This window comes from Epinephelus moara, chromosome 1, assembly GCF_006386435.1.
Source record: "Epinephelus moara isolate mb chromosome 1, YSFRI_EMoa_1.0, whole genome shotgun sequence".
NCBI lineage: Eukaryota > Metazoa > Chordata > Actinopteri > Perciformes > Serranidae > Epinephelus > Epinephelus moara.
In genome coordinates, this window is record NC_065506.1 from 49,077,133 (window position 1) to 49,102,690 (window position 25,558).

The following is a 25,558-nucleotide window of genomic DNA, read 5'->3' on the forward strand; positions in this document are numbered from 1 at the left end:
CGAGTACAAGCAGCCGAAATGAGTTTCCTCCGCAGGGTGGCTGGGCTCAGCCTTAGAGATAGGGTGAGGAGCTCGGACATCCGGGAGGGACTCGGAGTAGAGCCGCTGCTCCTCCACATCGAGAGGAGCCAGTTGAGGTGGTTTGGGCATCTGGTAAGGATGCCTTCCGGACGCCTCCCTTGGGAGGTATTGTGGGCATGTCCAACCGGGAGGAGACCTCGGGGCCGCCTGGTTTTTCTGGTTAAATAAACAAAAACTCGTTGCTGATGCAGACACCTTGAAACACTTTTATATTTGTACCAATGCCTTCATCTCAAATACAGCAACAGTTTTTATTCCATAAAAATTTCTGTTGTTGCATTTCTGTTCTACAGCAGCTCATCACACGAAAGACAGAGACTTTACAAAGATTTAAAAAGAGGTGGGCGAAAAAATCAGTACAGAATAGTGTCACAATATTGTCTCGATACATGAACACAAAGTATGGACTTATTTTATTATATAAATTATTAATATTTTAAATGTAAATTAAACTTTTGGTAGGCGAGTGGAGTAATAAAATCAAATATTTTTCAGTCAGATATATTTTACTGCAATAAACTGAACTCAAGTCAGATGAACAAACTGAAAACTTAAATCTTATCAGATCAAACAGTTGCTGACACAGTTTCCTCTGGGGACACACATCTCACAATAAAACAATCATATCGCATCCTGACTTTAAGCATCATTATAATATCGTATCGTGGGACAGACTGCACGACAACCTGTCTCAGCTTTGACTAATGTCACTGCTGTGATGCCACAGATCAACTTATAGTTTAACGTTAATCCTCATATAATCATATTTATATATGTCAAACACCTCTACAGGGTAGAAACTGTTCGTAAATCAAACGAAATTATAGAGTGAATATATTCTGCAGTAACATACATTTAGAGAGACAGAAAGGTATTTTATTATTTATTATTTCTCTCAATCACTGTATATAATGTTTTAGTGGTGCTACTGTTTCCTTTGAGCTGTAGAATTATTTGTTTAGATATACTGAGGACACTTATTGTCATTGTAATTATTTCCATTAGTAGTTTTATTGTGGTTAATTTATTCATTTATTTTATTTGTGAGTTTTATTTAGTAGTTTTCCTGTTTTCTTGTATTTGTGTTTCTTTTCGCCCTGGAGTTTTCATTATATATATGTTTAACACTATGATGTAATGTTTGCCTGTGTGGACCCCAGGAGGAGAAGCTGCTGCCTGATGGGGACCCAATTAATTAATTAATTAATTATTCCTGAAGGAAATGTAAGCGTTAAAGTGGACCAGAGAGCTGTCAGTGAAATACATGTAAGGAGTTCATGTAAGGTGAATTATGTGATTATATAAAATACAAATAGAAGATAAATATATGAACAGAAGCAGGTGGTGTGTGAGGCTGACATGCAGGCAGCAGTAGCTCTCAGTGTGTGTGTGTGTGTGTGTGTGTGTGTGACAACAGTGTGTATCTTCCGCTTCCTCATGGATGGAGCCAGGTTCACAGTGACCTGTCGCCCCTGAGCTGCACCACCATCAGCTGCAGTGTGTAGTCTGAGTGACATAAACTGTTGTTAGTGATCAGTGTGTACCGGAAGCTGCGGTGTGTATTTAGGCGGTAGTTAAATATTAGAGTACTGTGTTGTTATTGTTGTTGGTGATGTGACTGTACCGTTACCGCTGTCACAGTCCGCCTGACACCGGGAGCTGTAGCACGGAACCCGCTCCCTGAGGTAGTGTTCACGGACCACCCGGACCTTCCGGCCCCGGCAGCTCTTCAGATGAAGGATCTTCTCGGTCTTGATCATCCTCAGACCTCAGCAGGAGCCATGTGGAGCCGCTGCTTCCCGACAATCAGCTGCTTTTAGTCCCAGGGCGGGAAGAGACACTTGTAAACAACACAGGCACAACTTCAGGGAAGTGTTTGAGGCACGCAAACTGATGACGTCATGACGCAGAAGCGGGACGTTCTGCTGCTGCGTTCAGGTGCAGTCGGTTAGTGTGGAGAAATAATGAGCTGTCATGACTGAACAGAGCAAAACCCACATTTACACGAAATATATAATCGGGTGAAGTGAATGAACTGTGAATCTGAAGTTATTAACAATCTATCAGAAGAAAAGTAATCGATGGATACTTTTGGAACATACTTTAATTGGATAAAGTGCAGGTGGTTTTCCTTCTAAAATCCAATATGGCGGATTCTAAAACTAACTTTATGCTTTCTCTGAGAGCAGTTACAAAGGAGAGACTGCTGAGGAAAGTTTAACATTTAATCTATTTAGCAAACTGACAGATATAATCTCAAAAGTTGTCAGAACAAATAAGGAATACAACACCTTCAACTTCAACTCAACAGGTGGAGGAGAAGAAAGGGACGGCCATGTTGTTCTGCTGGATGTGTGAGTACTTGTTATGCTAACATGTTAGCCATGACATGTTAGCTTAATGTAGCGGTGGAAGAAGTCTCAGATCCTTTACTTGTGAACAAATAGTGATACTACACTGAACCACAGTGCTGGATTTACATGTTGAATAATGCCATTAATGTATGAATGATGTGGAATATTTGAAGTTTGTTTTTTTAACCTGACACTAAAAAAGCTGAAAGAGGTCTAATTAGTATGAATGTCATTTAAAAGTTGGAATGAGGAATAATGTAAGGGCTGCTGAAATACTGACGCTACGCAATGCTGGATTCAAACGTTGAATAACACCATTAATGTGTGAGTGATGTGACCCAGAATGAACAGAAGATGAGGAACATTTTAAAGTTTGAATGGAGTTTCTACGTGAACGTATGAATGAGGAGATAGGAGTTGAAAATGGTTGAAAAAAGCTTCAGATTTGAACATTCCTCCATTCAATCTTCTGAAAAATGTTGAATATTTCGGGAAGTATGAAAAATACAAGCACACCATGTCCTAACTGAGCTGAATATTTTGATGTTTGGAGTTTCTATTTTGTAAAATGTGGAAGGAGTTACGTGGCGAAAAAAGTACAATAGTGTAAAAAATAAAGCTGTAAGCAGTATGAAATAAGGCATTATTTTAATTTAAAATACTTGATTTGTGATGCATTAAGACCTACATCACTTTACTGCTTTATGTTGCAGCTGATAGGTGGGGAGCTCATTTTGATTACTTTATCTCAGGGCTAGGTCATATATTGATATCATGATATGAGTCTAGATATTATCTTGGATTTTGGTGATATGGTAAGTGTTGTCTTTTCCTGCTTTTACAGGCAGGAATTTTCTGAACTTAACAAACTGACTGGATGTAGATTTCTCCATGTTGTTACCGGCTTCTTCTTCTCTTACACATTTAATGCTATTGGACTTCCGGGTCAAAGCCCGGGGCGGAAACTGTGGAGCATGCTCAGAGCGCCTCGGCCAGTTTGGGTCTGATTGACTGTATACATGCAGGAGTCACATGATCTGGGTGTGTTAGTCCCACTGTGACAAATTCACTGCAGGACCATTTCACTCACACTGACATGTTTACAGGGATTTTAAAAGACTGACACAATAAATAAATCTTGTCTGATGTCATGTAAACGTACTTTGTGGCTTTAGATACGGCTACTTGTTATTTTAACGTTGGCCACTGAAATTCTTCGCAAGTCACTTAATGGGAGACGTTTACGTTCTGCAGCCTCACCACTAGATGCTGCTAAATCCTTCACACTAAAATACAAAACTTGTTTCCAAAATGGAAGAAGTAGAAATAAAGTAGCACAGAGGGAACATACTTAAAGGGATAGTGCACCCAAAAATGAAAATTCAGCCATTATCTACTCACCCATATGCCGAGGGAGGCTCAGGTGAAGTTTTAGAGTCCTCACATCACTTGCAGAGATCCAAGGGGAGAGGAGGTAGCAACACAACTCCACCTAATGGAGGCTGACGGCGCCCTAGATTCAAACGTCCAAAAACACATAATTGAAACCACAAAATATCTCCATACTGCTCGTCCGTAGTGATCCAAGTGTCCTGAAGCCCCGACATAAAAAGTTGTTTGGAAAAACCTCATTTGAACTCTGTTTTTAGCCTCATTGTAGCCTGTAGCTCTGACTGCCTCTCTGTGCACCACGCTGACATGTGTGTGTGTGTGTGTGTGTGTGTGAGACCAGCGAAACCAGCGTTGTTTATTGGCTTTAAACTAATTAGACAAAATCATCTCTTTAAATTTTAGTCAAATTAACTCAAAAATTGTTGACTTAACATAAAAAATGATGTCAAGTGAACAGAGATGAGTTTTTGTGACAAGTGAACATAAAGTTTTAATGTTATTTTGACATGTGTGCAGACTTGGCATTAGAACACAGTGTCATGGATGGACAGGGGGGTTCACAGTGTATCAGACATAACATTTATATTTTATTATTATTAATATTTTTTAATACTCACACCGGTTAGACTTGGGTCCAAACCCCGCACAGCCTCAGTGATTTATCTGTGTGAAAGCGGAAGCGGTGTGATGGAGGTGGAGGAGGGGTGTGTGCGCGTGGGGGGGAGTCCTCTCGCTGCCTCCTGCTCTTCGGTCTGTGTGAGGAGGAGAATCTGCAGCAGCATCAGCAGCAGCAGCTCACAGCTGACAGCACTGAGCTCAACTTCACTACTAGCGGACACCGACACGGAGATCAGCTGAGGACTTTACTCTCTCTCTGCAGACACACGTTTTAATTGTGAGAATATTTCTGCTCCCAGGACGCTCCTCCAGCACCTCCTCTGTTTGCGCACTGTTTCCACCACAATGAACTTTATTTAGGACGCGTCCCTCCTGCAGGTAAGCGCTTATTATTCAGCCTGTCACGGGTTAAATCACTTAGTTTACACACACAGATGATCCGTTAACAGTGTGTTGGTGACTTTATGATGACACCATCCGCACTCACGGAGGATGTTTTATTAATATTCCACATTGCTGTCTTTGTATGAACGCGTATCTCTGTGTTGATTATCAGCAGCTCTGTGACAGACAGTCATGCTGAAGTTAATAATACAGTTACAAGACTTTGCTGATGAGTCCGTGCAGTGTTTGTGATATTTGCACCTTTAATAATCTATAAATCCAGCTGCAGAATTGACACAGTTTAAATGTGAAATTAGTGTAGCTGATGAATGACAGCTCCGTCATCACACACCCTGATATCCATGTCAGGTGGTTTATAACATGGTGCCTGTTGGTCCTGTCTGTGTGTGAGGCTCCATGATGAGGCTGGCTGCAGAAAAAGTTATTCTCATTCCTCCTCTTAATGAAACTGAGTGTTTTCTTTACGTGCAGTCACTTTGGGCTTTATTCTTATTTACTGCCAGCTGATTTGTTCTCAGTCTCTTCACTTTATTGTGCAGTCCTCAGGTCCCAGAGCTCTGCTGGGTTTTATTCCAGTGATCTAATCGGGACAGAGTCAACCTTCGGCTGAATGCAATTAGCTGTAATCAAGTATAGGACAGAAGAAGTGAGCTTCTTTCTACCTGAAGTGAAAACCTGCAGAGAGCTGCTGTGCTGAGGACTGAAGCTCTCTGTGCTCTGAGACAGTGTCAGTCAGAGTCTGCTGGAGCCTGTCTGAGGGTTTTGATGTTAATCAGACGGGTCAGGATGATCATTGCTGTTGTAGTATTTCTATTGATTCCCCCTGAGGCATCACAGCATGCAGACTTTACACAGGGACTGACACACTGTGGGCGCTAGGTGGCGATCTTGAGTCAGGCACATGTGAGCCAACAGCTGCTCTGAAGTGCTGCTGGTTATTCACACATACATGCAGCGTGCAGAGGTTTCAGGTCATGTCTCTTTGAGGATTACATTCAATCGTTAAAATAAATTGAATACTCAGAATACTTGTGTTCAGTGACCGGAGCATGAGAAGCTCACAGCCAGGAGACAGACAGACAGACAGACAGAGAGACAGACAGGCAGAGAGACAGACAGGCAGAGAGCTGCTGAGTGCTTGGCACAAGTGCTGTTGAGTCTGTGTGTTGTGTTCTCTCCTCAAGTAGCTGCATTTACTGCTGGAGTTGGAGAATGTGCTGTGCAATATGTCACAGAGACGTTTGTCACAAACGTGCCCTCGCAATAATAGTAATGCAGCTTTTGACGACTCCCGAGCTCTTACTTTAATTAAATGTGCTTTATTTTTAAGATGATGCTGTGTGGGTGGTGGGGGCGGGGTGGAGGTGGAGGTGCTGCTGGGTCAACAGATGCGGTGAGGAATCATTTCAGGGGCAGGAAGTTGCCAGGAGTGTGTGCAGGAGGGCTGCACTGCCAGGCTGCACAAAGATGAGACACAGAAGGTTGTAAGAGATGCAAAACAAACTGAACACAAAGCTGCATTTCTCTCAGAGACAAACAGAGTGACTGAGAGCGACGGCAGATGGTGAGGACGTTCCTCATGTACCTGACATTCAGACTGAAGTTTAAAGGTAAACAGTGCAGGATTGGTGCTGTAGAAAGAGAAAGTGAAAGCCAACTCCAGCTTCACTGTCGTGTGGCATTCTCCTGGATCTGTGACCTGGTCGCTACCTTTAATAAAGCCCTGACCTGACCTGAGCACTGTGCAGGTACACGCCCATAAACGTTCCAGTAAGAGGAAACAACAGAGGAGGAAATCACCAGAGGCCCCACAGTACTGTGTTATCACGATACAGTATGACTGTGGTTTTAAACGTGTTGCGATATGCTGTATATTTATTACCTATTTTCAACTGTAAATTATGTCCCAAAAGGAAAACTTTATCAACATCTGTTTTATCTAAAACGATAAAACATTTTCAGTCTCTCCATCTCATTTCAGTCTGTTTCATTACTACAACATGTATCTGGTAAACTGCAAAAAGCAACTGATATTATTTTTCTAGTCGGTTACCAAAAGTTTAATTTGTACCTGTAATATTAATAAGGAATGAATGAATGACTTACTTTTGTACCCATTAAAAACAAAACAAAACATTAATAGACATGCTGGAAAAGGAGCAGGAAGACGTGCACACTTCTAGGATCCTCCTTCTCACTACTCATCTCTCATTTAAACATGAAGTTGTCCACATCTATCCCAAACTCATTTACAGCCATTAATATGGGTAAATAAACAACAATCTTAGACATTAAATAAACAAACTGCATCTCAACTTTATTCACATCCTGATTAACACCCAGAGCCCAGATAAAGAAATAAACCCACCCATCAGCATCACCGCTCTGCGTCTGCCTTCGTCCTAAACATACTGTGTCTGTACGTCTTTGTAAAGTGCTCTGTGCTTTAACTCCTCTTTTTCTTTTGTTCTTCTGTTCATTTGTTTCACATAAATATTAAACATCAGAGAATAAATAATATAAAGAAGTGCATGTGAGGGCAGAAACCTGTACAGGCTCATATTAAAACCACCCTGAAGACACACAAGTGTTAAAATACAAAGTACACTACAGTTGAAGCTACTGAAGGAGCAGGTTGGGTCATCTGCTGCCGTACAAACCACTCACAGTCTGACATGTTGTCAGCGCCTCAGCAGCAGCAGCAGGGCTCCACCTTATTGTTTTAAGACAGAAGTCTGGTTCAGAGTCTTTGTACTGAGGCTGCTGGTTGACAATACTTTGCACAGTGTTCAATATCTTTAAATCTGACTACAGAAAGGTTTCATCGTTATTTAAATCTGTCCTGACACCTCTCAGCCTTCACATGTGCATGAGCATTAGGTGTGTGAAGTCATCTACTGGGCTTGTCTTGTCTTCAGGACATGATTGGTCACTAAGAAGGGTGGCCATATTGACTTATACTGTCTGTAGTCTCTCTGTATTCATGTAAATCACTTCTTCCAGTTTATCTATTTTCAGCAGTGCATTAGTCCTGACTGTGTGCAGCGCTGCTGTCTGTCCATTTACAAAAAAAATCACCTTTATGGCAACGCAGCAGCTTCAGACTTCCACTTATCATGTCGCTGGGTTAGACAGACCTGACAGAACCTTTAATATACAGATGAAAGCAGTGAAGGAAACACTCAGAGTTCTGCACAGTTTGATCTTGGTCTGTAAAAGTGTTGCATGTTTTATGAGAGCTGTTAGAAATCATTATTCACATGTTGTTATCAAATTGTATTTTAAATGCTGCTGAGATGTGTGGCACTTTGCATATCATCCTACAAGACATGACAACAGCTCACTAAATAAAAGAAAACAATATTCTGTATTAAAATAAATCTTCAGGAAACGTGCCTGATTATTTCAACAGCATTTTCATCAGCTGAACACAATCACATGAAATAATAATAATTTTAATATCAGGTTTAACTGTGAAGTATTTTTGCTGCCGACTAGCTACGGTTAGCAATTTTTTTAAAATTGATTTTAGAATTATCAGCAACAAACAGAAAAAACATATACAGACAACAGGAAAGCCCCAAATCAACAACAGATGCTGCAAAACATAAAAATTAAATTAAAGAAGGAGAGAAAACAGAGATATGACAGGAAATGAACAGATAGCGTGGCACATACGGGTCAAACAATCAGCCATTTCCTGTCAGGAACAAACCGTCAGTAGGACGGGTTTCCAAAGTTTCCAGAATTTGTCCAGTTTATGACTCAGATCATGAGTCCAGAGGGACGGGAGCCGATATCTGTGACATCCACATGTGGACTGTGGGGACCGTCAGAGACACTTTATGCTCAGATTGACAGAGGTTTGGTGTCCATGTCAAAATGTTTTCCAAAGTTTGGTTTAACAGGTAAAATTAGGACAGCGTGAACTGTTTATCTGTAACCTGCAGAGTCACTGAGCGTCCTTCCAAAATGTCTCAATGTGATCACATGACCAACACAACCTTTGTGGGTTTTATATTTATAACAAAGCTGTTAGGAACATTTTCTAGAGGCGGACAGGTGTAACATAAGTCTAATAGAAAAATTGTAATTTTTGTTCATGTATATATTATTAAATAGGGCTGGGCGACGTGCTGAAAAAATTATATCACAATATTTTTAAATCTCCTCAAAAGCACTTTGTCAATGTTAAGACTGGGAGACAAAATCAAACATAATATTTCTGACCAAATATCCTCTCTGATGGGACACAGTTGTACGATGACTGTCGTTTGTTTGTTTGTTTTTTGCAGAAAATATTAACACACTGAGATTTTTGATTAATAATCATCAATAATGTGGATATAAAGACTAAGTGGGGGGATGGGAAACATTAAAACAAGTAGAGAAGTCCAGTAAGTTGACACATTCACATGAGTTTGCTGTAATTCAGCCTTTCAAACGAAGGAAAAACACCATTTATGCTGTATCAAGATATGATATCCAAAATCAAAGACGATATAAAGTCTCGTACCTCGATAATGATATAATATCTTCATATTGCTGCACCCTAATATAAAATTGCATTTCAGAAAGATTCAACTCTTAGAGCGCTCTGCAGAGCGAGGTGTAACCTCCAGATCACATCCCTACGACGGCTTCACAGAGTCATCAGCTGAGGGATCAGAAAACTGCAGTGGAGTTTAAAACTCTGAGATTACTCCCCTGAGAGATTTGGCTGACATCATGGTGTTTTCTAACTCTGACAGTTTGAGACGGATCTTATTCTTCATTTAAAGAGATTCTACAGAGAGACAGATTTGGAGATATTTGAATAAGCAATGTTTAATTGACTAGTTGTGCTCATCTCCTGCAGACGGCTGCAGAGCTGAGCGTCAGGGTGGAGGTCATGGTTTGTAGTTGATTGGAAGAGGAGTGCTGTTTGATGTGTAACTGTTCCTCGTCTTCATCCAGGTGTTTTGTTGAAAATGATTATGTGTTGTTAATAATAAGCGCTCAGAGAGCTGCGGTACAAACATGCAAATGTAAACTGAAGACAAGGTTTGTCGTCTTTCTGCATCGTCATGTTTGAGGCCCTTCATGTCAGCTCTGATGATGAAGGCGTAAGATAGAGGTGATTTCTTCATCATGTGACAGGAGGCTGCTGGACCAGTTTAAGTCTAAAAATAAAATGTTCAGCCATTCTTTGGTGAAAAAAGAAAATCAAATATGAATTAATTATGGTGAGGACAGCTTTCAGTGGTGGAGCTAATTATTTGTGGCTGCGGCAGCAGGAGTCATTAATTGAGAATTTATTCTGAAGCCCATAAAAACCCAACACTTGAGCGGCTCTGTGGGCCACATGTTAGTAATCGCTGCCTCCACTCTCACACTGCACTTGTGATTTATCCATTTCATGGTAAACATAATTCCAATCACTGTTTAAAGAATAACAGGCTGTTGAGGGCAGAGTACTGAAGTGTGTCGCCGGCAGAAATAGTTCCTCCTGGCCGGCCGCTCTGCGCTGCATACAAACAGTCCACTGCTCCTGCAACCACAAAGCCATTAAACACCCGATGTGCTGCAGAATACAGCAGGAATATTGGAGCGCTGCTCCTCGGGGCTTTTTCTGGAGCATGTGGAAGCGTATTGTCCCTGAAATTCAATGATGTTTGTGCAGACTATTTGTCAGTCTACCAGCACATTAAACTAGACTTTCCATTTCCGCTCCTATTTCATCCCAAAATGCTTTTCAGATTGCTGCCGTGAGCACGTCAGGACATATTTGCATTGATTTGATTCTGGGCACCAAAAATGTTCTATTTCACACGCAAATGTCTCAAAACTAAACTGTGATGAGCTTCATGCCACAAGTCAGTGCATCACTTTGGATGTTTTTTAATCTGTTAACCCTTTAAAACCTGGACATCAGTTTGCTCCTGCTGTGGTCACACATCTTCCACAAGCTGATTTTAACATAGCAACTTGGCAAAAAGATGTCCCACAAACTGCAAGAAATGAATTAAAGGTGACAAGAAAATGACCGGAAATTAATTGAAAATGTTTTTTATAAAAAATTGTGCACAGAAAAGTGTATGCATATTTTTTTCTACTTTTCAGCATTGTCTTGTTTATTTATTATTTATTCATTTATTTTTGCTTATTTTCATGTAATTTACTTTTAACTTTTTACTAATTTTTGGGCAGTTTCTTATTAAGAACTCATTGATTTCTTTCAAAAACATGAGGGGAAAAAGGCAATAAGGACCTTGGCAAGAAATGTTTAACAAACTGCAAGAAATTAGTGAAAGGTGACGAGCAAATGACCTGAAAATTAGTTTAAAGAGGGGCGGAGGATTATTAGAAAATAAAAATTTACAAAAAGGGAAAAATGTCAAGAAAATTATATTTGTAATTATAATTTTATATTTAAAATTATTCACAGAAAAATGTAAACATATATATTTTATAATTTTTGGCTCTTTTTCTTGTTTGTAGTTGTTTATTATTTCTTTTTTTTTTATTTTCAAGTTATTTTCTTGTAACTTTATATACTTTGCTAATTTGTGGGGCATTTGTCGTTAAGTTGCTCGTGACTGTCTGCCCATATTTTTGAGAGAATCCAAGCCAGTCTGTTCAGGTTTTAATGGGTTAAAGGAAGTTCTTAATATGTGCGCTTGGATTTAGTGTCGTTCTGTCACAAACAAACATGTAAACTCCATTTTGGGGGAAATGTATCATGTCCAGATACCAGATAATAAAAACTAACACAGTTAAAGACTGACCTCATCTGACAGCTGATGGCAGATGGATTACGCTGTGAGAGTAAAACAGTCTGTTTCAGTCTGGACGGACCATGATCCTCGGCAGCGGCAGCAGGCGCTATGTTTCCAGTCTGCTGAACCCTTTCAACTGGGAATCCTCGGGTTCTGTCAGATCAATACGTGTAATCAGTGTTGATAAATGGGAGAACACTGACTGTTGTTTCTCAAGGACATGTTATATTGGAGATCCAGCGATGGCGGCTTTCTGCCTGTGCATTGGAAGCTGTGCCTGAACCTCTCACGCTGCATTATCGCACAGAAGATGGGAAATATAAAGCCAAGTCGCTTCAGGGTGGGGGATGGGGGGGTGGGGTGGATGTCATAATGTGGTGTCATATTTAGGAGCTTCTCATTTTAAAAGGTGTTTCTTGGATTTTGTGTTTTCCCTCCGATCCATGTGCATACGTTTTGTTTATCACTTCAGAAATGGAGATGAGAATCTCGCGTGTTGTTTATGGTGTTACCGGAGGAGAAGGTGTGTGTGTGTGTGTGTGTGTGTGTGTGTGTGTGTGTGTGTGTGTGTGAGAGACGGGAGTTATGAATTATGTAGAGACTTTGTCAAGAAGTTTGTGTACTGTTCTCTCAGGATGAGGCAATGGCAAAACATCAGTCACTAAATTCAAAAAGGGAGAGCCCATTAAGGCCAGCAGCCCATCAGCTCTCAGCATCTTATTCAGCTGGCAACAAAGGCCGAGCGCAGGAGGAAAAAAACGAAGAAGAAAACATGAAAGAGTTTTAAGTGGTTCTGCCTGGTGAGTACTTTGGAGTGGACAGGAGGGAGGGTGATGGAGCTGACCATTACAAAACATCATGAATGCTCTCCTCAGGGCAAATGGATGAGTAACACATTACACAGGAAACGTCTGGGGGCTTCAGATGCTGCTGCTGCTGCTGCTGCTGCTGCTGCTGCTCAGACACACAGCTCCTTTCTTCACTCAGGGTCACATCATCTTTTGTTCCTGCACGTTTACAATCCAGGGTTAAAGTATCTAATTCTTGTGTTGATCACTGAGGTCTGATTGGGTGATGGATGGATAAAAAGGTGCAGAGCTGAGAAAAATGAGCCGAATAATTGCTATATTGATGTTTGGTAAGAGATTAAATTGTCATCTATTATAAAAAATACTAAGAGGTCACTGGTTCCAGCTTCTCCCGTGTGAATATTCAGTGTTTTTAATCTTTTTTCCTGTTGAACAGACAAAATAAGACAAATCTTTGTTGATTAAAATGTGGAAATGTGGTCGTTGCAGCAGCACAAACACAGATAACTTGAGAAAATGAAATAAATAGATAAATATTACAAGGCAGAGTGACAGTGGTGTGATTCATATCAGCAGTCAATAAATGTGTTCCCTTTTTCCACCCAAATTATTGTGAGAATGTAGATTTTTTTTTAAACACAGGAACACTCTATAATAGCTGATAGACTGCTTCTCATTGCCAGCAGATCAGAGCTGTGCACAGTGGGGGTGGGGACATAATCAGCACTTGAATGCATCGTGATGACGTCATGGATGATTTAGCACTGATTCATAAATGTCAACTTGTTAACAGTTAACTTTTGATTCATCTTCACAAAAGGCAGTGGTTCCAAGTGTGTTTTAATTTAATGTCTAAATAATTACATTTATGAGGCAAATGTGAAGCCCGAGCTATTATTTGCTTACAGCACTGAACTCAACAGGCCTGTATTTGGGACAGGCCTTTGTATCCACACTGGGCTAGTAAAAGAGACTGGGTGTTTAATTGAAGTTTTATGGTATATTATGAATACTTTCTTCTGCCGTCACCCAGAGACTAACGTTAACGGAACGGAGCAGCGATCAGCAGTAATGTAAGCAAACAAGAGCAGCTGACCAACACACACACTGCAGCATCAAACTTAAACCATAATAACTCTGCTCCGTCTGTTTCACGTCAAAAACCGTGGTCTGCACATTGTCTGGCAGTTAGTGATGGGCAGAGCAGTTCTTTAGATGTTACTGAATCACTAGAATCAGTTCATTAAAAAGATTCGTTCAAAAGATTCGTTCACCGAATCGTTCAGTGCTTGGTGGGAGGAGCCCTGACTGTGTACTGCATAGTCCGACTCACTGAACTGATACACGGCTGAGCTGCTGCGTCTGCCCTGCACTGGTGAGTCTCATTACTGGCCAGCCTAACGTTTTGTTCATCTGGAAACTAAGTCTGTTAAAACAGTGGGGAGGTTTGTGCCTGTGTTGATGTGGCTTGACTCCTGGCTACATTAGCCGCTAGCTTGGAGAAAACGGTCCCTATGAAAGTGTATCGCTGAGAAGAAAGGATTTGAATTACTCAGGGATCGGGGTGATGACGTTCACCGAGTGATTTGTTCACTGAGTGATTCGTTCACCAAGTGATTTGTTCACCGGGTGATTAGTCAGGCGGTAGGCAGTCCCTCCCTGCACTCTGGCTGCCTCACGACTCACGAGTGATTCTTTGTTTGCACTGACCGAATCGGCAGTTCCACTCCCAGCCTGCACGCTCACTGCTGAGCTCAACTGAACTGAGGAATGAACGAATCAGTTCCGGAAGTGATTCAGTTCAGTACGTTCACTCAACAGATTCGTTCTTTTGAACGTTTCGTTTGTGAACGACACAGCACTACTGGCAGAGAGGCTGCTCCGTGCTGCTGGAGCACGAAACACGCTACATCCCCCTCATTTTGTTATTGACATACAGGCAGGAGACTGTAATGTGCTTTCAAATTAATTAATGCAGTTAACTTTTTCAAATAAAAAAGCTGCAGACCATTTACTATTCAATAGTAGATCGTAATTTCATACAGTTTCTGTTGAAATATCACAGTATGTAAGTAGCCAATCTTACAAAGGAGGACCACACTTGTTTGTTTTGCTGTGGAAGCTAACGTTAGCTAATGTGCTAAAAAGTTAGCGTTCCAGAGAAATCCAATCTTCCTCTTAATCCCTCCCCAGTTTCTGATGAGGTGGACATGATAACCCTTAATACACATAACCTTATTCATCCCTACAACAGGAAATACTTTTTCCCTAACCTGATATGAAGTGTGCGCTGCACATGTGAGCATTTTTGATGATGGCCTCCGTCCAGTCCTTTGGTCTTATCACATTTAACCATAGTTGTCTTTGTTTTTGTTGACGGGCAGTGGCGGCTGGTTTTGAGCCATGACTCCTTCTATTCTGGCTCCCAATAACACAACAAGACAAACACATTTTAACACTCCTATGGAGCCTACAGCCCTGTGGTTGACATCCATCCATGCTTCAGGAGGCTCTGACAAACAATGTTGTCCCGTTTAATTTGGAGGAGTTTCTCTGTTTGTTTCTGATCTTCAAACTGAAAAAACACACTGATTGTCGTTCTGTCAAAATACTTCACTAAAATCCATTTTCTGAATACATCTGAGGTGGAAAATAGGCTTGAAGATAATTGGTTTATCCCGATTGCACCAGAACATTTTATCTCTGGTGGTTCCCTTGGTGGAAAGTAGTTCCAGTGAAATCTGTTCAGAGTGAGGTATGCGGATCATCCAGAGGAACAAGGACGCTGATTGATTATTAAAACCAAACTATATTTTCGTGGCTACATACCACCAGAGATAAATGAATAACGATTTTTGTAACTTGATGAACAAACAGTGTTTAGTTCAGTATAATCTGTTGTTTACAGAGTTTTAAAGTTTGTAGAATCTGTGAGTCGTGTTGTTATTGTTGGATCGATCTGACCGGCTGGATCCAGTCTCCAGTGGATGTTTCTGAACTTTCTCATATTATTATTTATAACTTGGCTATCATTCTGTTAATCAGTGTGAAGGAGTGGTGAAACTAAAACAAGCTTCTGCTCATGTTAAAGTTTCAATAAATGATGCGCTTGTGTTCAGCAACAAGATGAAATGATGTTTCAAAGACAAAGGTCAGAGACACGACTGAAACACGTCACCACAGCTGTAAGGCTGTTTTAACCTTGACTCTGTTTTTGTTGTATTTTTCTGTCAGCTGTGACCATCAGATGTTTCACACAGAGACTAGTGTTGGAAAAGACCTCAAAAGGTCCGATAGTACTAATAAAACTTTAACCAAATTTATACACAACAATACAATACGATGGTTTCACAGCAGATGGAAAGACAGAGAGAAGAAGACTGATACAAACATTAAAAACAAATAGAAAGAGATGTTTAATAAATTAAAGGTGATGTCTTTGTCTGATGTCTCAGATTAATGTCCACAACAGGCACAAATGAAATAAAATAATGATCGATTTTTAACCTCAACAAGAGTTTTTTCTACGTAGTTGAAACAGTGATTTCTCCACCGTCACTGCCGTCCTGTCTCTTCTGTGTGCGTCATTCCTTCTCTTCTCTTGGCATGATACAGATTGTAATGAGTTATGGATTTCTGCATGACGAGGCCTGAGTCTCTGCTGCAGGCTTAAGGTTTTACATACACACAGACACACGGATACACATGGAATAACTTCTTCTTCTGCACTAAACAAGGTTCAACATAATGCTCCAATATTTACTCGAAAAGAAAATCTGCATTTCCTGTTTGGGTTTGTGAAGAGATCTACTGTCCTGGGAAAACAAACAAACAAACCCCAAAAAAAACCATAATTCCAATATTGGCCACTCTGGCCCGTTCACATGCAACCTGAAGGCTGAGACACAGAGAGATGTAGGTGACATTTTGGGCACAAATGCATATACTGTATATCAATCACCCTCTCAGGGTGGTATCTCTATCATTCTCAAGCTCGTTTCCTCTACCAGAGTCCTGGGAGTTTGAGGGTTGTGCGCAGTATCTTGGCTGTTCCTAGGACTCCACACTTCCTGACTGAGGCTTCAGATGTTGTTCCAGGAATCGGAGTCACTCTGTCAGTTTGGGGGTCACTGCCCCGAGTGCTCCTACAACCACGGGGACCATGTCAACTTTGACCTTCCACATCTGCTCCAGTTGTTCTTTCAACCCTTGACACTTCTCCACCTTTCCGTGTTCCTTCTCTCTGATGTTGCTGTCGGCTGGTATCCCCACATCCACCACCACTGCCCTCACCTGGTGTTTGTCAGTCTGGAAGCTGAAGTCCCACAGGATCTTAGCCCTGTTGTTCTCAGCTACCTTCGGTGGTGTGTCCCATTGGGATTTGGGTACTTGGAGTCCCTACTGGGTGCAGATGTTCCTGTGCACTATCCCAGCCTCTCCATGTATGCTGATCCTGTTTGCGTCTTACACCTGCCACTATGTGCTGGACTGTCTTAGGGGCGTCTTTGCACAGCCTGCACCTTGGGTCTGATCTGCTGTGGTCGACCCTGGCCTCTATGGCTCCTGTGCTTAGGGCCTGTTCCTGTGCTGCCATGATTAGTGCCTCTGTGCTGTCTGTCTGTCAGTGCAGCATTCTCCAGCCACTGGTAGGTCGTCTTGATATCAGCCACTTCCTCTACCTGACAGTGGTATGCAACATGTAGGGGCTTATTTATATATATCTACAGCTTCATGTAGGTTTTGTGCATGACAGAAACATGTTCGTACAAGGTCAGCATCTGACCTCATCTGTGACAGGCTTCACGAACAACACAGTCTATTTTAGACAATCTGTGGTTAGTGTAATGATTCTGAGTGTATTTATACATTGAACCAGCTCATGTTGGGCGAAAACAGAACAATTATGATCTAGGTCAAGGGTGCTGGGCTGTTGGTCATCCTCTGTGCTGAGCCCCAGATCCTGCGCCCAGGTTTCTCTGGGCTGATATAAATGACTTCTCTGACTGGTGCCACAGCAGGAAGAGTGTCAGTAATGTTTTCAGAGGGTGATTGGAAAACTAGGGACGCTGTTTCTGAATAAATTTCTTAATTTGAAAGAAACAGAAGAGGTTGGAAGCTGAAGTGCAGTCGACAGGTCTGCAGAGGACACAAAGGGTTCCTTGTTATAAAACAGACATTCCTGTTGAACCCAAATTGAAATGCAGAGTCTGTTAGTTGGCCCAAAATGGTGGTTGTTAATTACTGAGGCAAGAATAGAAAGTTTTATTATAGAGTTTAGAGACGGCCTCAGTGGGACTCCACTTGGTCTCTGTACAGTGAGTAATCATATAATCAAAAAGCCTGAAATGATGCCAGCTGGGATTTTTGTGAGATTTTTGTGGCCTTTCCCTCTGCCTTCATTAAACTGCCGAGCCTGGAGACGGACAATCCAAATCATTATGTTCCTCGTAATAAGTAATGACCTCGCCTGCTCTGGGTGAGGAGCGGAACCAAATTATAGCAGCCAGCGATCACGCCGTGACACCGCACAGCCACCGGTCCTGAGCGAGGGAAGGATTTAATTCTGCTGTTGCATTTCTTGTGACTGTACGGCGGACACGCAGGAGCACTCGTCAGTGCCCTCTGAAAGGAAGCATGAGTCAGATTAGAGCAGAGCTCAGTGGCTGAATAGACTCTCTCATCTCAGTGTTTAGTTACTTTTTCTTCACATGAAGTCGTCGACTTGAAGCTAACCAGCTTTGACAGCTTCCCTCATAGAGGACCCTGAGAGCTGGGAGCATTACAGTGGATTATACTAAGTCCAGCAGAGCACAGCAACACTGCTCATTGTAAAGGGATCCTCCTTCTTTTCTGACAATCTGTCTGTAGAGTCTCTGTGGGGTTAGTGACTGACCGACAGCGCTCTGACAGCTGCTAACCAAACACACCAATGTGCACTGGTGCTGTGATGAATCAGAAGCTGATGTTTCCCAGGTGTCAGAGTCTCATCCTGAAGGAGGAGAATTCAGTCCATTCACCACAAGAAAATATTGGTATTGTTTGTTTCTGCAAACCTCGTTTCATACACATCATATCAACATTTGTAAAGAGATGCAGTGTATGAGGTCACTTTGTCATCAGCAGGTGGAGGGGATGGTTGATGGCGTGACACCTCGGAGAGATGCCTGCCAAACTGCAGACAACGGTTCAAGACCAACGACACGCAACATCACCGCATCTCTTCTATGGACAAATGTATTTATTGGTTTCATACAGGGTTGGAAATTATCTTCTTTGTCCACCTGCCACTGTGGCTGGTGAGACATCGCTACGTCACCTTTGGGGATGGTGCCCCGAAAAGCTGTTATTTTTAACTGATAAGTCACTGCATTTCCTGCTGTGATAGTGACACAATTAGCAGTTGTTTTTTACCAAGAACAGCCTTCTGGCTTAAATGTATTTTTTATTGCGACAGCGCTGTGTCTTCCACCAGGTTGGAAGAAATTCCTTTTTTGATATCTTTGTTACAACTTTAACACCTGCTTCTGCCTTTCCAATCTCTCCCCCCTCATTTCCTGTCATCTCTCTACTTTGTACTACCCAATAAAAAGACATAAAAATGGCCCAAAAATAAAAATTACCACAGAGTAACTACTGCCTAGATAACTTGGGAGTTTTGGTGCTCGGGGCAGCGGCCTGCTCTGCATGGCTTCAGCCTTGGGAAGGGTCAGTGTGGACAATGTCGTCCTCATGAAGTCTTTAACAGCATCAAACGCTGACGCATTTTCCATGAATGACTTCTGCCGTCAGTTTCTCTCCTGAACCTAAAGCTGCTGCTGCTGCACCTCATTTCAGTGGAGAATCTGCTGAAGCATTTTCATACGAGCAAAGACACTACAGATGACCTTCAGTCTGCTAATGAAGGAAAGTGCTGATTGCCATGTGCTGCTGCGCATTGGAAACACCTTCATGTGCTCTGATGTGAATTCTAAAGCAAATATCTGAAGGAACTTTGGAGATAAATTTGCTTTCTTTTGCTTTAATGTCAGCAGCAGGGCTGCAATAACATACTAATTATGAGTGACAATCCTCAGAGGTTTTAAATGCTGCTAGATTTGGATACGGGTGTGTTAAATAAGGAGACGGGTGATAAAGCCTCGTTAGCTTTAAAGGGTTTAGTTCAGGATTAACTTTTTTCCCTCATGTTAAGAAGCAATTTGTGCAATTGGCTTATTTGGATTTTGAAAAGTAAATATGAACACATCCCTAACTGAAACATATCCTGTGTGTGTGTGTGTGTGTGTGTGTGTTACTCCTCCACAGAAACAGTTAGATGATGTGTGTTCATGTAAAAGCGAAAGGAAACAATCTGAAATCACAGTTTTACTGAATCTGTGTACGAGTAACTCCAGACTTCTCTCGTGCAGCTTGAGATCGTACGTGTGTTTCTGTTAAGTGCAATTGAAATCAAGATGGCTGGGTGATGTTGTGGTGTAGGTTGCTATGGCAACACATGAACTGTTGCTTGGAAAAGTGAGTTAAGAGTATTGATGCATCTGAGAAATGAGATCTGGATTTCACTTTGTTGTTGAGTGTATTTTAGGATGGATGATTTTTTTACATTAGTGCATTTCTCCGCCTGTATGTGATGCACTTTGCTCGATGTTTCCAAAGATTGCTCGTGTTTCTGCCCTCACATGCATGAGTTGTTGATCTTGTGGCAACAAACGGTGTCAGCATCAACTCTTGTGAAGTAAACCATGTGTCAGAGTGTTTTTTGTGTGTGTGTGTGTGTGTGTGTGTGTGTGTGTTTGGCCCTGCCCCTCACACATGCAGCAGGCTGTGAGGCTGCGACACAGAGAGCTCTGCTCTGGATTGAGAAGTAAAAATGCTTCAGTGATGAATGTCTTCATCTTATTGCAGATTGGAAACAGAGCCCGAGAGATAAAAACTGTACAAAATAACGTTTATGTGACCTAAATAAACAAGAAGTATATCATCTGAATTTCTCCAACAGCAGAACCATTAACGTCAGAGCTTATCAATACTACAGTCTTTAATAATTCGGCCCTGGGCCCGTTTAATACCGGGTTTTTGGTACCCACCCCTAGTGATGATATGCCGCCTGCTGCAGCAGTATAATATGGGGACGGGCAGTGTCAGTTCAAAATGAGGCCAGACGGCACCTGTTGCGGCGGTATGTAACGCTGCCATGAACAATGTATTATAAGGGGCGGGAGAGTCCCTGTAGTGTGGGCAGGGGGGAGGTGGATGGGTCCAACAAACACTGGACTTTCACTCAGGAGGCCAGTGTTCCCTTCCTGCATGAATGAGGAGCCAAACTGAGATGTTTTTTCTAAACCTAACCACGTGCTTCTGTTGACGTCCTGGCGGCGTCCCAGAACAACAGCAGACGCAGGATACCTAGCGTGTAATATGTAGATGTGAAAGGCCACTGACAAAGCGGCGATATGTGACGACTCGGGATGAGAACGTGTTGAATATTCAGCAGTAAATAATCAGCCGTGTGTGTCTGACTGTGGATGGTGGAGCTGCTGAATGGATCTGTGGAGTTTGTTAGTTGCAGCGGTGGCTGTTAGCAGCTAGCTCCGCTCGCAGACTTCACAGCTTCACCCAGCAGGACTCCACTCAGTCCGGACTGGAGAAGGTTTCTGTGTTGATGGTGTTTGACAGGCAGGTAGGAGGCTCAGTTATCTGTGAGTGTAGCTGGAAGATGGTATTCTCTGTTTAGACCATGCGAACAATCGTCAAAAATGCACGTCTGAGCATGTTTTTATTTTGGGCTGCGTGGAAGAAGTGTGCCACTGGTTGACCAATAATCTCAGCGTAAATTTGGAGTTGATTGTTTCATTTAGTTTTAAGTTTCACAGACAGGCAGCTGAGCCAGGCTGAACTACAGTCCATCATGACACTCTGAATCAGTGATCTGAAAGACAGACAGATAATCTGGTTAGGAGCTCCAAAAGATGTGTGTCTGCTTTGTCTTCTTACAAACATACTCTATGTGAGGAGTCCATGAGAGGTTGGCATCTATCATGACTGAAGATACTAGTTTAATTTCTACATTGTGACTTTTGACAGAAGACAGCTGACAGGAGGAAGGCCATAAACAATTTCTTCGTTCCTGTTAGTGTTGATAATAAGAGCATTTCTACAGTGACGCCTGGCACACAGAGTCTTTTCCTGCTTTGCCTCTGATACTAAACCTGTGATCAGTCTCTGTGTGAAATGGACCATTTCTTCTTTAACTTATTTTAAAAGTTAATTAAAAGTTAATTTGCAGTGTTTTATTGTCATATAAATGTAGGCTCTTATAGTTGTTCTTTATGGCTGTAATTCTGCAGTAGTAGCAGTCATATTGGCCGTCAAAAAAAAAGAAAATTGGTGTAAGCCCTGGTGCCAGTGGCTCAGGAGCGCTGGGACACTGTTTCCTTGACAGTGCAGTTAGGGGGTGTACTTCACTTTGCTTTGAGATTTACATGCCCTCTCAGTTTCCTGCAGTTTTAATTGATTCACTGCTGATCCATGAAAAAATGGCGTTCTTTAATTAGACAGCAAATGTGTCAAATAACTTGAAGAATGGAAGATCAATGTTGGTTCATTCTCTATGCAGCTTTTACTGTGTATGGGGAATTCAGTGTTTTTGACCTGAGTCCATAACGTCTTGGATTATTTTTATTTCACAAGATACCAGGGCAGTTCTTTAGTTGGACAACAGGCTCAGCAGACAGAGGCCCGATCACACAGAAAGTGTTTGAGCAGCTGGAGGCTTTTTGCAAGAGTTTTAATGAGAGTGGAGCTTTTTGCTCGCTGTTGCTACACACCTGCGTTTCTGCGCTCTAGGTGCCTGGCGTTTGTTTTTATCAACTCCTTGTTGCTTTTTCCCATTGTCCAATGGGATGATTTGAGAGGCGGGCCTTCTGTGGTGGTCACGACAACAAGTTTACAGTTGGTCAACAATGGAGGAGAAACTGGTGGTAGTGGTTGCTGGATACCCAGAGCTATACGACTTTACAAACTGCAGTTAGCACTAGGTGCTGCAGGATATTGAAAAAAACTGACATTGCTATATATTTTTTTTTCAATATATATTGCAGTATTAAAAAATACAAGAATTTTCACCACATGACTTAAAGTAAGAAAATTAAAAAATAGTGGCAGGGCTTTTTCTCACCACAACTGCAGAGGCTCCCAGCTTCATTTGAAACAGACTACATTATAGACAGTCCATTATTTATTAATCCCTCTGTATCTTTATATTTTTACTTTTTATCTGCTCCTGTTGGCTTCATAAAGTTAATGCATGGCGCCTTCATTTCAAACTAAGCGCTTCCTTTTTCAAATTAAAAGCCCCTTATAACCTCGGCTGAGAGAATCCCTCCATTTTCTAAATAGGCTTTTATTGTGAAACATTTGTAGGAACTTGGTTGTGGAGGATTCAGTGACGTGTATGTTTACATACGGTACTTCAAATGTAGCTCCTCCCATCTGCTGACGCTTTATAGGTGACTACAACAACATATTCCAGCTGGCACATGAACACAGTGACTCAAATAATAGAAAAAGTAATAAAAATATATATTTATCGCTCTAGTTAGCACCATCTCAATAAAAAACAGCAGGCGTGGAAGCAGGTAAGTGCAGTACTTGAAAAGAAGTCCGGAAGTCCATTCATTCCGATGGGAATTTCTGTGCTCTCTGATGTGCCTGTGAAACTCCTCCCCTCTGTAATATTTTGGTCCAAAATTTGCTGCAAGTACGTTAATTTTTTTTTTTACTTTTGTGGTGGATTTTAGAGAGACCATATGACAGTGTGCTACCTAGCTAACAGGCTGTTTCCTTCAGTTCAGTTTCCTGTTGATTGTCAAGTGAGTTTGAATAAAAAGAACTTGTTTATCTAGTTTGAACACACTGTGAATCTGAGTAATGTTACTCTGCTAAAATATGGTTATACATTATATACAGTCAGGTCGTCATCATGACTCATTCAGTCTTTTTAATTAAATACTTCACAAAACATGCCACCACGTACCTGACAGGTCAACATCTTTATTTATTTGTCGCAGTATTGGTCCTGTTTTTGTCCCGGTCATGTTCCAGGCGCATATTACAAATTACTGGATGGTGAAAAACAGACAAGATAAGCCCCTCCCCCATGGCTACAGGTAGTTTCTATCAGGTTTCTATCCATCAGTAAAGAAATGCACTTCCTTGCGTTGGTCACTAGAGGCATCATCTGGACATCAGTCACAAATGTTGGTGGCAATGAGACGTAAAGGCCTTCGCACACAGAGTCTGTGTTTTCTCCTGAAATTGTTGCATGTCTAAAGATTATTAAGACCTCATGTTGTGTCAGTCATGTTAGCAAACTGAGTCTGAAACTTTTGTCCGTCATTAAAATTTTCAGACAGGTTCGATATATGCATTTTTCGCATCCCGTCAGAGCCTTTAGAGACGTTTGACCGAGAATCAGTGAAGAAGATGTGGCAGCGGGACACAGCTGAGACGAGGCAGAGGAACACACAGAATCATTTTCAACTCTCAGCGGGTAAGAGGGTTATATTCAGGTGGATGATGAAGAGGAGGAGGATGTGGACAGCTCCGCGACTTCATGCAGCTGTGGTGCCAAATGAAAGACAGGGAGGAAGTGAAGTCAGTCAGACAGGGAACTCCAGTGGAGAGAGGTGAAGGAGGAAATGTGTCTTTTATTTTGTCACGTATTGATTTCGCAACAAATAGACTAAAACACATCAGAATCAGCGTGTAAGGTTTCTGTGTGCAACAATTTTTTTCGGATGACGGATTAAAAAAAATGCATCCGAAACAATCTGCCTGTGTGTGTGAAGGCCTTCAGGCTGTATGAAAACAGGAGGATATAAATGCACATGATGCTGAAGTTCCTGTTTAAAACACATAATCCCCAGTTTTAATAAATACTACCAAAAACTTGAAAGGAGCCTCCAGTGTCAGATAGTCAGCGAGCATGTGAACACCTCGTGCTCTGCAGCAGATGCATTCGGACAGTTAGAAATGGAGAAAGAATTGAACAGCCTGCAGCTACCCAGAGAGTACATTCAGAGATATAGGCATTATTATGCAGCAAGTGTGTTTCCCATTAAAGAAATCCCACAATCTAACCGAGCTAAACCTGACTCTTGTCTCTCCATCACAGGACACACACACACACACACACACACGCATACAAAATAACTTAAGGGTTTTCTTTAACCCCAGTGCCCCCCCCCCTTCATTTCTGTGACGATCAATTATTAGCCAGTTTATCTCAATGACAGGTGGAGCGTCCTCTGCGGGGCTGTGTGTGACTTTTTACAAATAGTGCTGATATGTCTTCTTATGTGTGCCAGCTCACCCCGGGGAATATCACCACTAACCCGCAGCCTCCTGGCTTAACTCCTCTTACTGTCTGTCAATAGGCGCCGGGGAGCCGAGTGAACTTTATAGCTCAGCTCTGGGTGGCTGTGAACACAGAGCTGTCAGGAGTGATAACTTCAATAAGATGGAAGTTTGGTATATTTTCATCTCTGTGTTAAACATGCAGCACTTTCACAAGTTAAAGATGCACTTATTAATCATTTCATATTAACAATGGGTCAGATTACTGTGTGTAATGTTAAAGGGATCCTTCATAGAGACAAACCCACAGACACTCTGCAGTTCCTGTCAGATCTACAGATCGTTTTAGCCTCTTTCAGCTTCTTGTTTTTATTGGACTTTATTATTTGAAACCCACACAAGACAATCTACAAATATGTACCACGATCCACAGACATGTCATTTTATATTTACACTGAACAAAAATATAAATGCAACACTTTTGTTTTTGCTCCCATTTTTCATGAGCTGAACTCAAAGATCTAAAACATTTTCTATACACACAAAAGACCATTTCTCACATATATTGTTCACAAATCTGTCTAAATCTGTGTTAGTGAGCACTTCTCCTTTGCCAAGATAATCCATCCCACCTCACAGGTGTGGCATATCAAGATGCTGATTAGACAGCATGATTATTGCACAGGTGTGCCTTAGGCTGGCCACAATAAAAGGCCACTCTGAAATGTTCAGTTTTATCACACAGCACAATGCCACAGATGTCACAAGTTTTCAGGGAGTGTGCAAT

At 41.7% G+C, this 25,558-nt stretch overlaps 2 protein-coding genes across 5 annotated transcripts in view; one reads left to right on the forward strand and one right to left on the reverse strand.

Annotated features, from left to right (window-relative positions):
• dis3l (DIS3 like exosome 3'-5' exoribonuclease) overlaps positions 1-1,963 on the reverse strand; it is a 25,487-nt gene extending 23,524 nt beyond the window's left edge. The window contains exon 1 of one of the 2 annotated variants that reach the window (XM_050038264.1): positions 1,712-1,963. In XM_050038264.1, coding sequence (XP_049894221.1) covers positions 1,712-1,841 — 130 coding nt within the window. In that variant the 5' untranslated portion in view covers positions 1,842-1,963. Of the gene's footprint in view, positions 1-1,705 lie in introns of both variants that reach the window. The other variant, XM_050037436.1, reaches the window with a different exon arrangement.
• Positions 1,964-2,098: 135 nt separating this feature from the next.
• The window catches only part of LOC126383691 (multiple epidermal growth factor-like domains protein 11), a 214,304-nt gene continuing 190,844 nt past the window's right edge, over positions 2,099-25,558 (forward strand). For 2 of the 3 annotated variants that reach the window (XM_050034701.1, XM_050036278.1), the window contains exon 1: positions 4,608-4,823. The gene's annotated coding sequence lies outside the window, so the exon portion shown is untranslated. Of the gene's footprint in view, positions 2,436-4,607; positions 4,824-25,558 lie in introns of those variants that run through there. The other variant, XM_050035486.1, reaches the window with a different exon arrangement.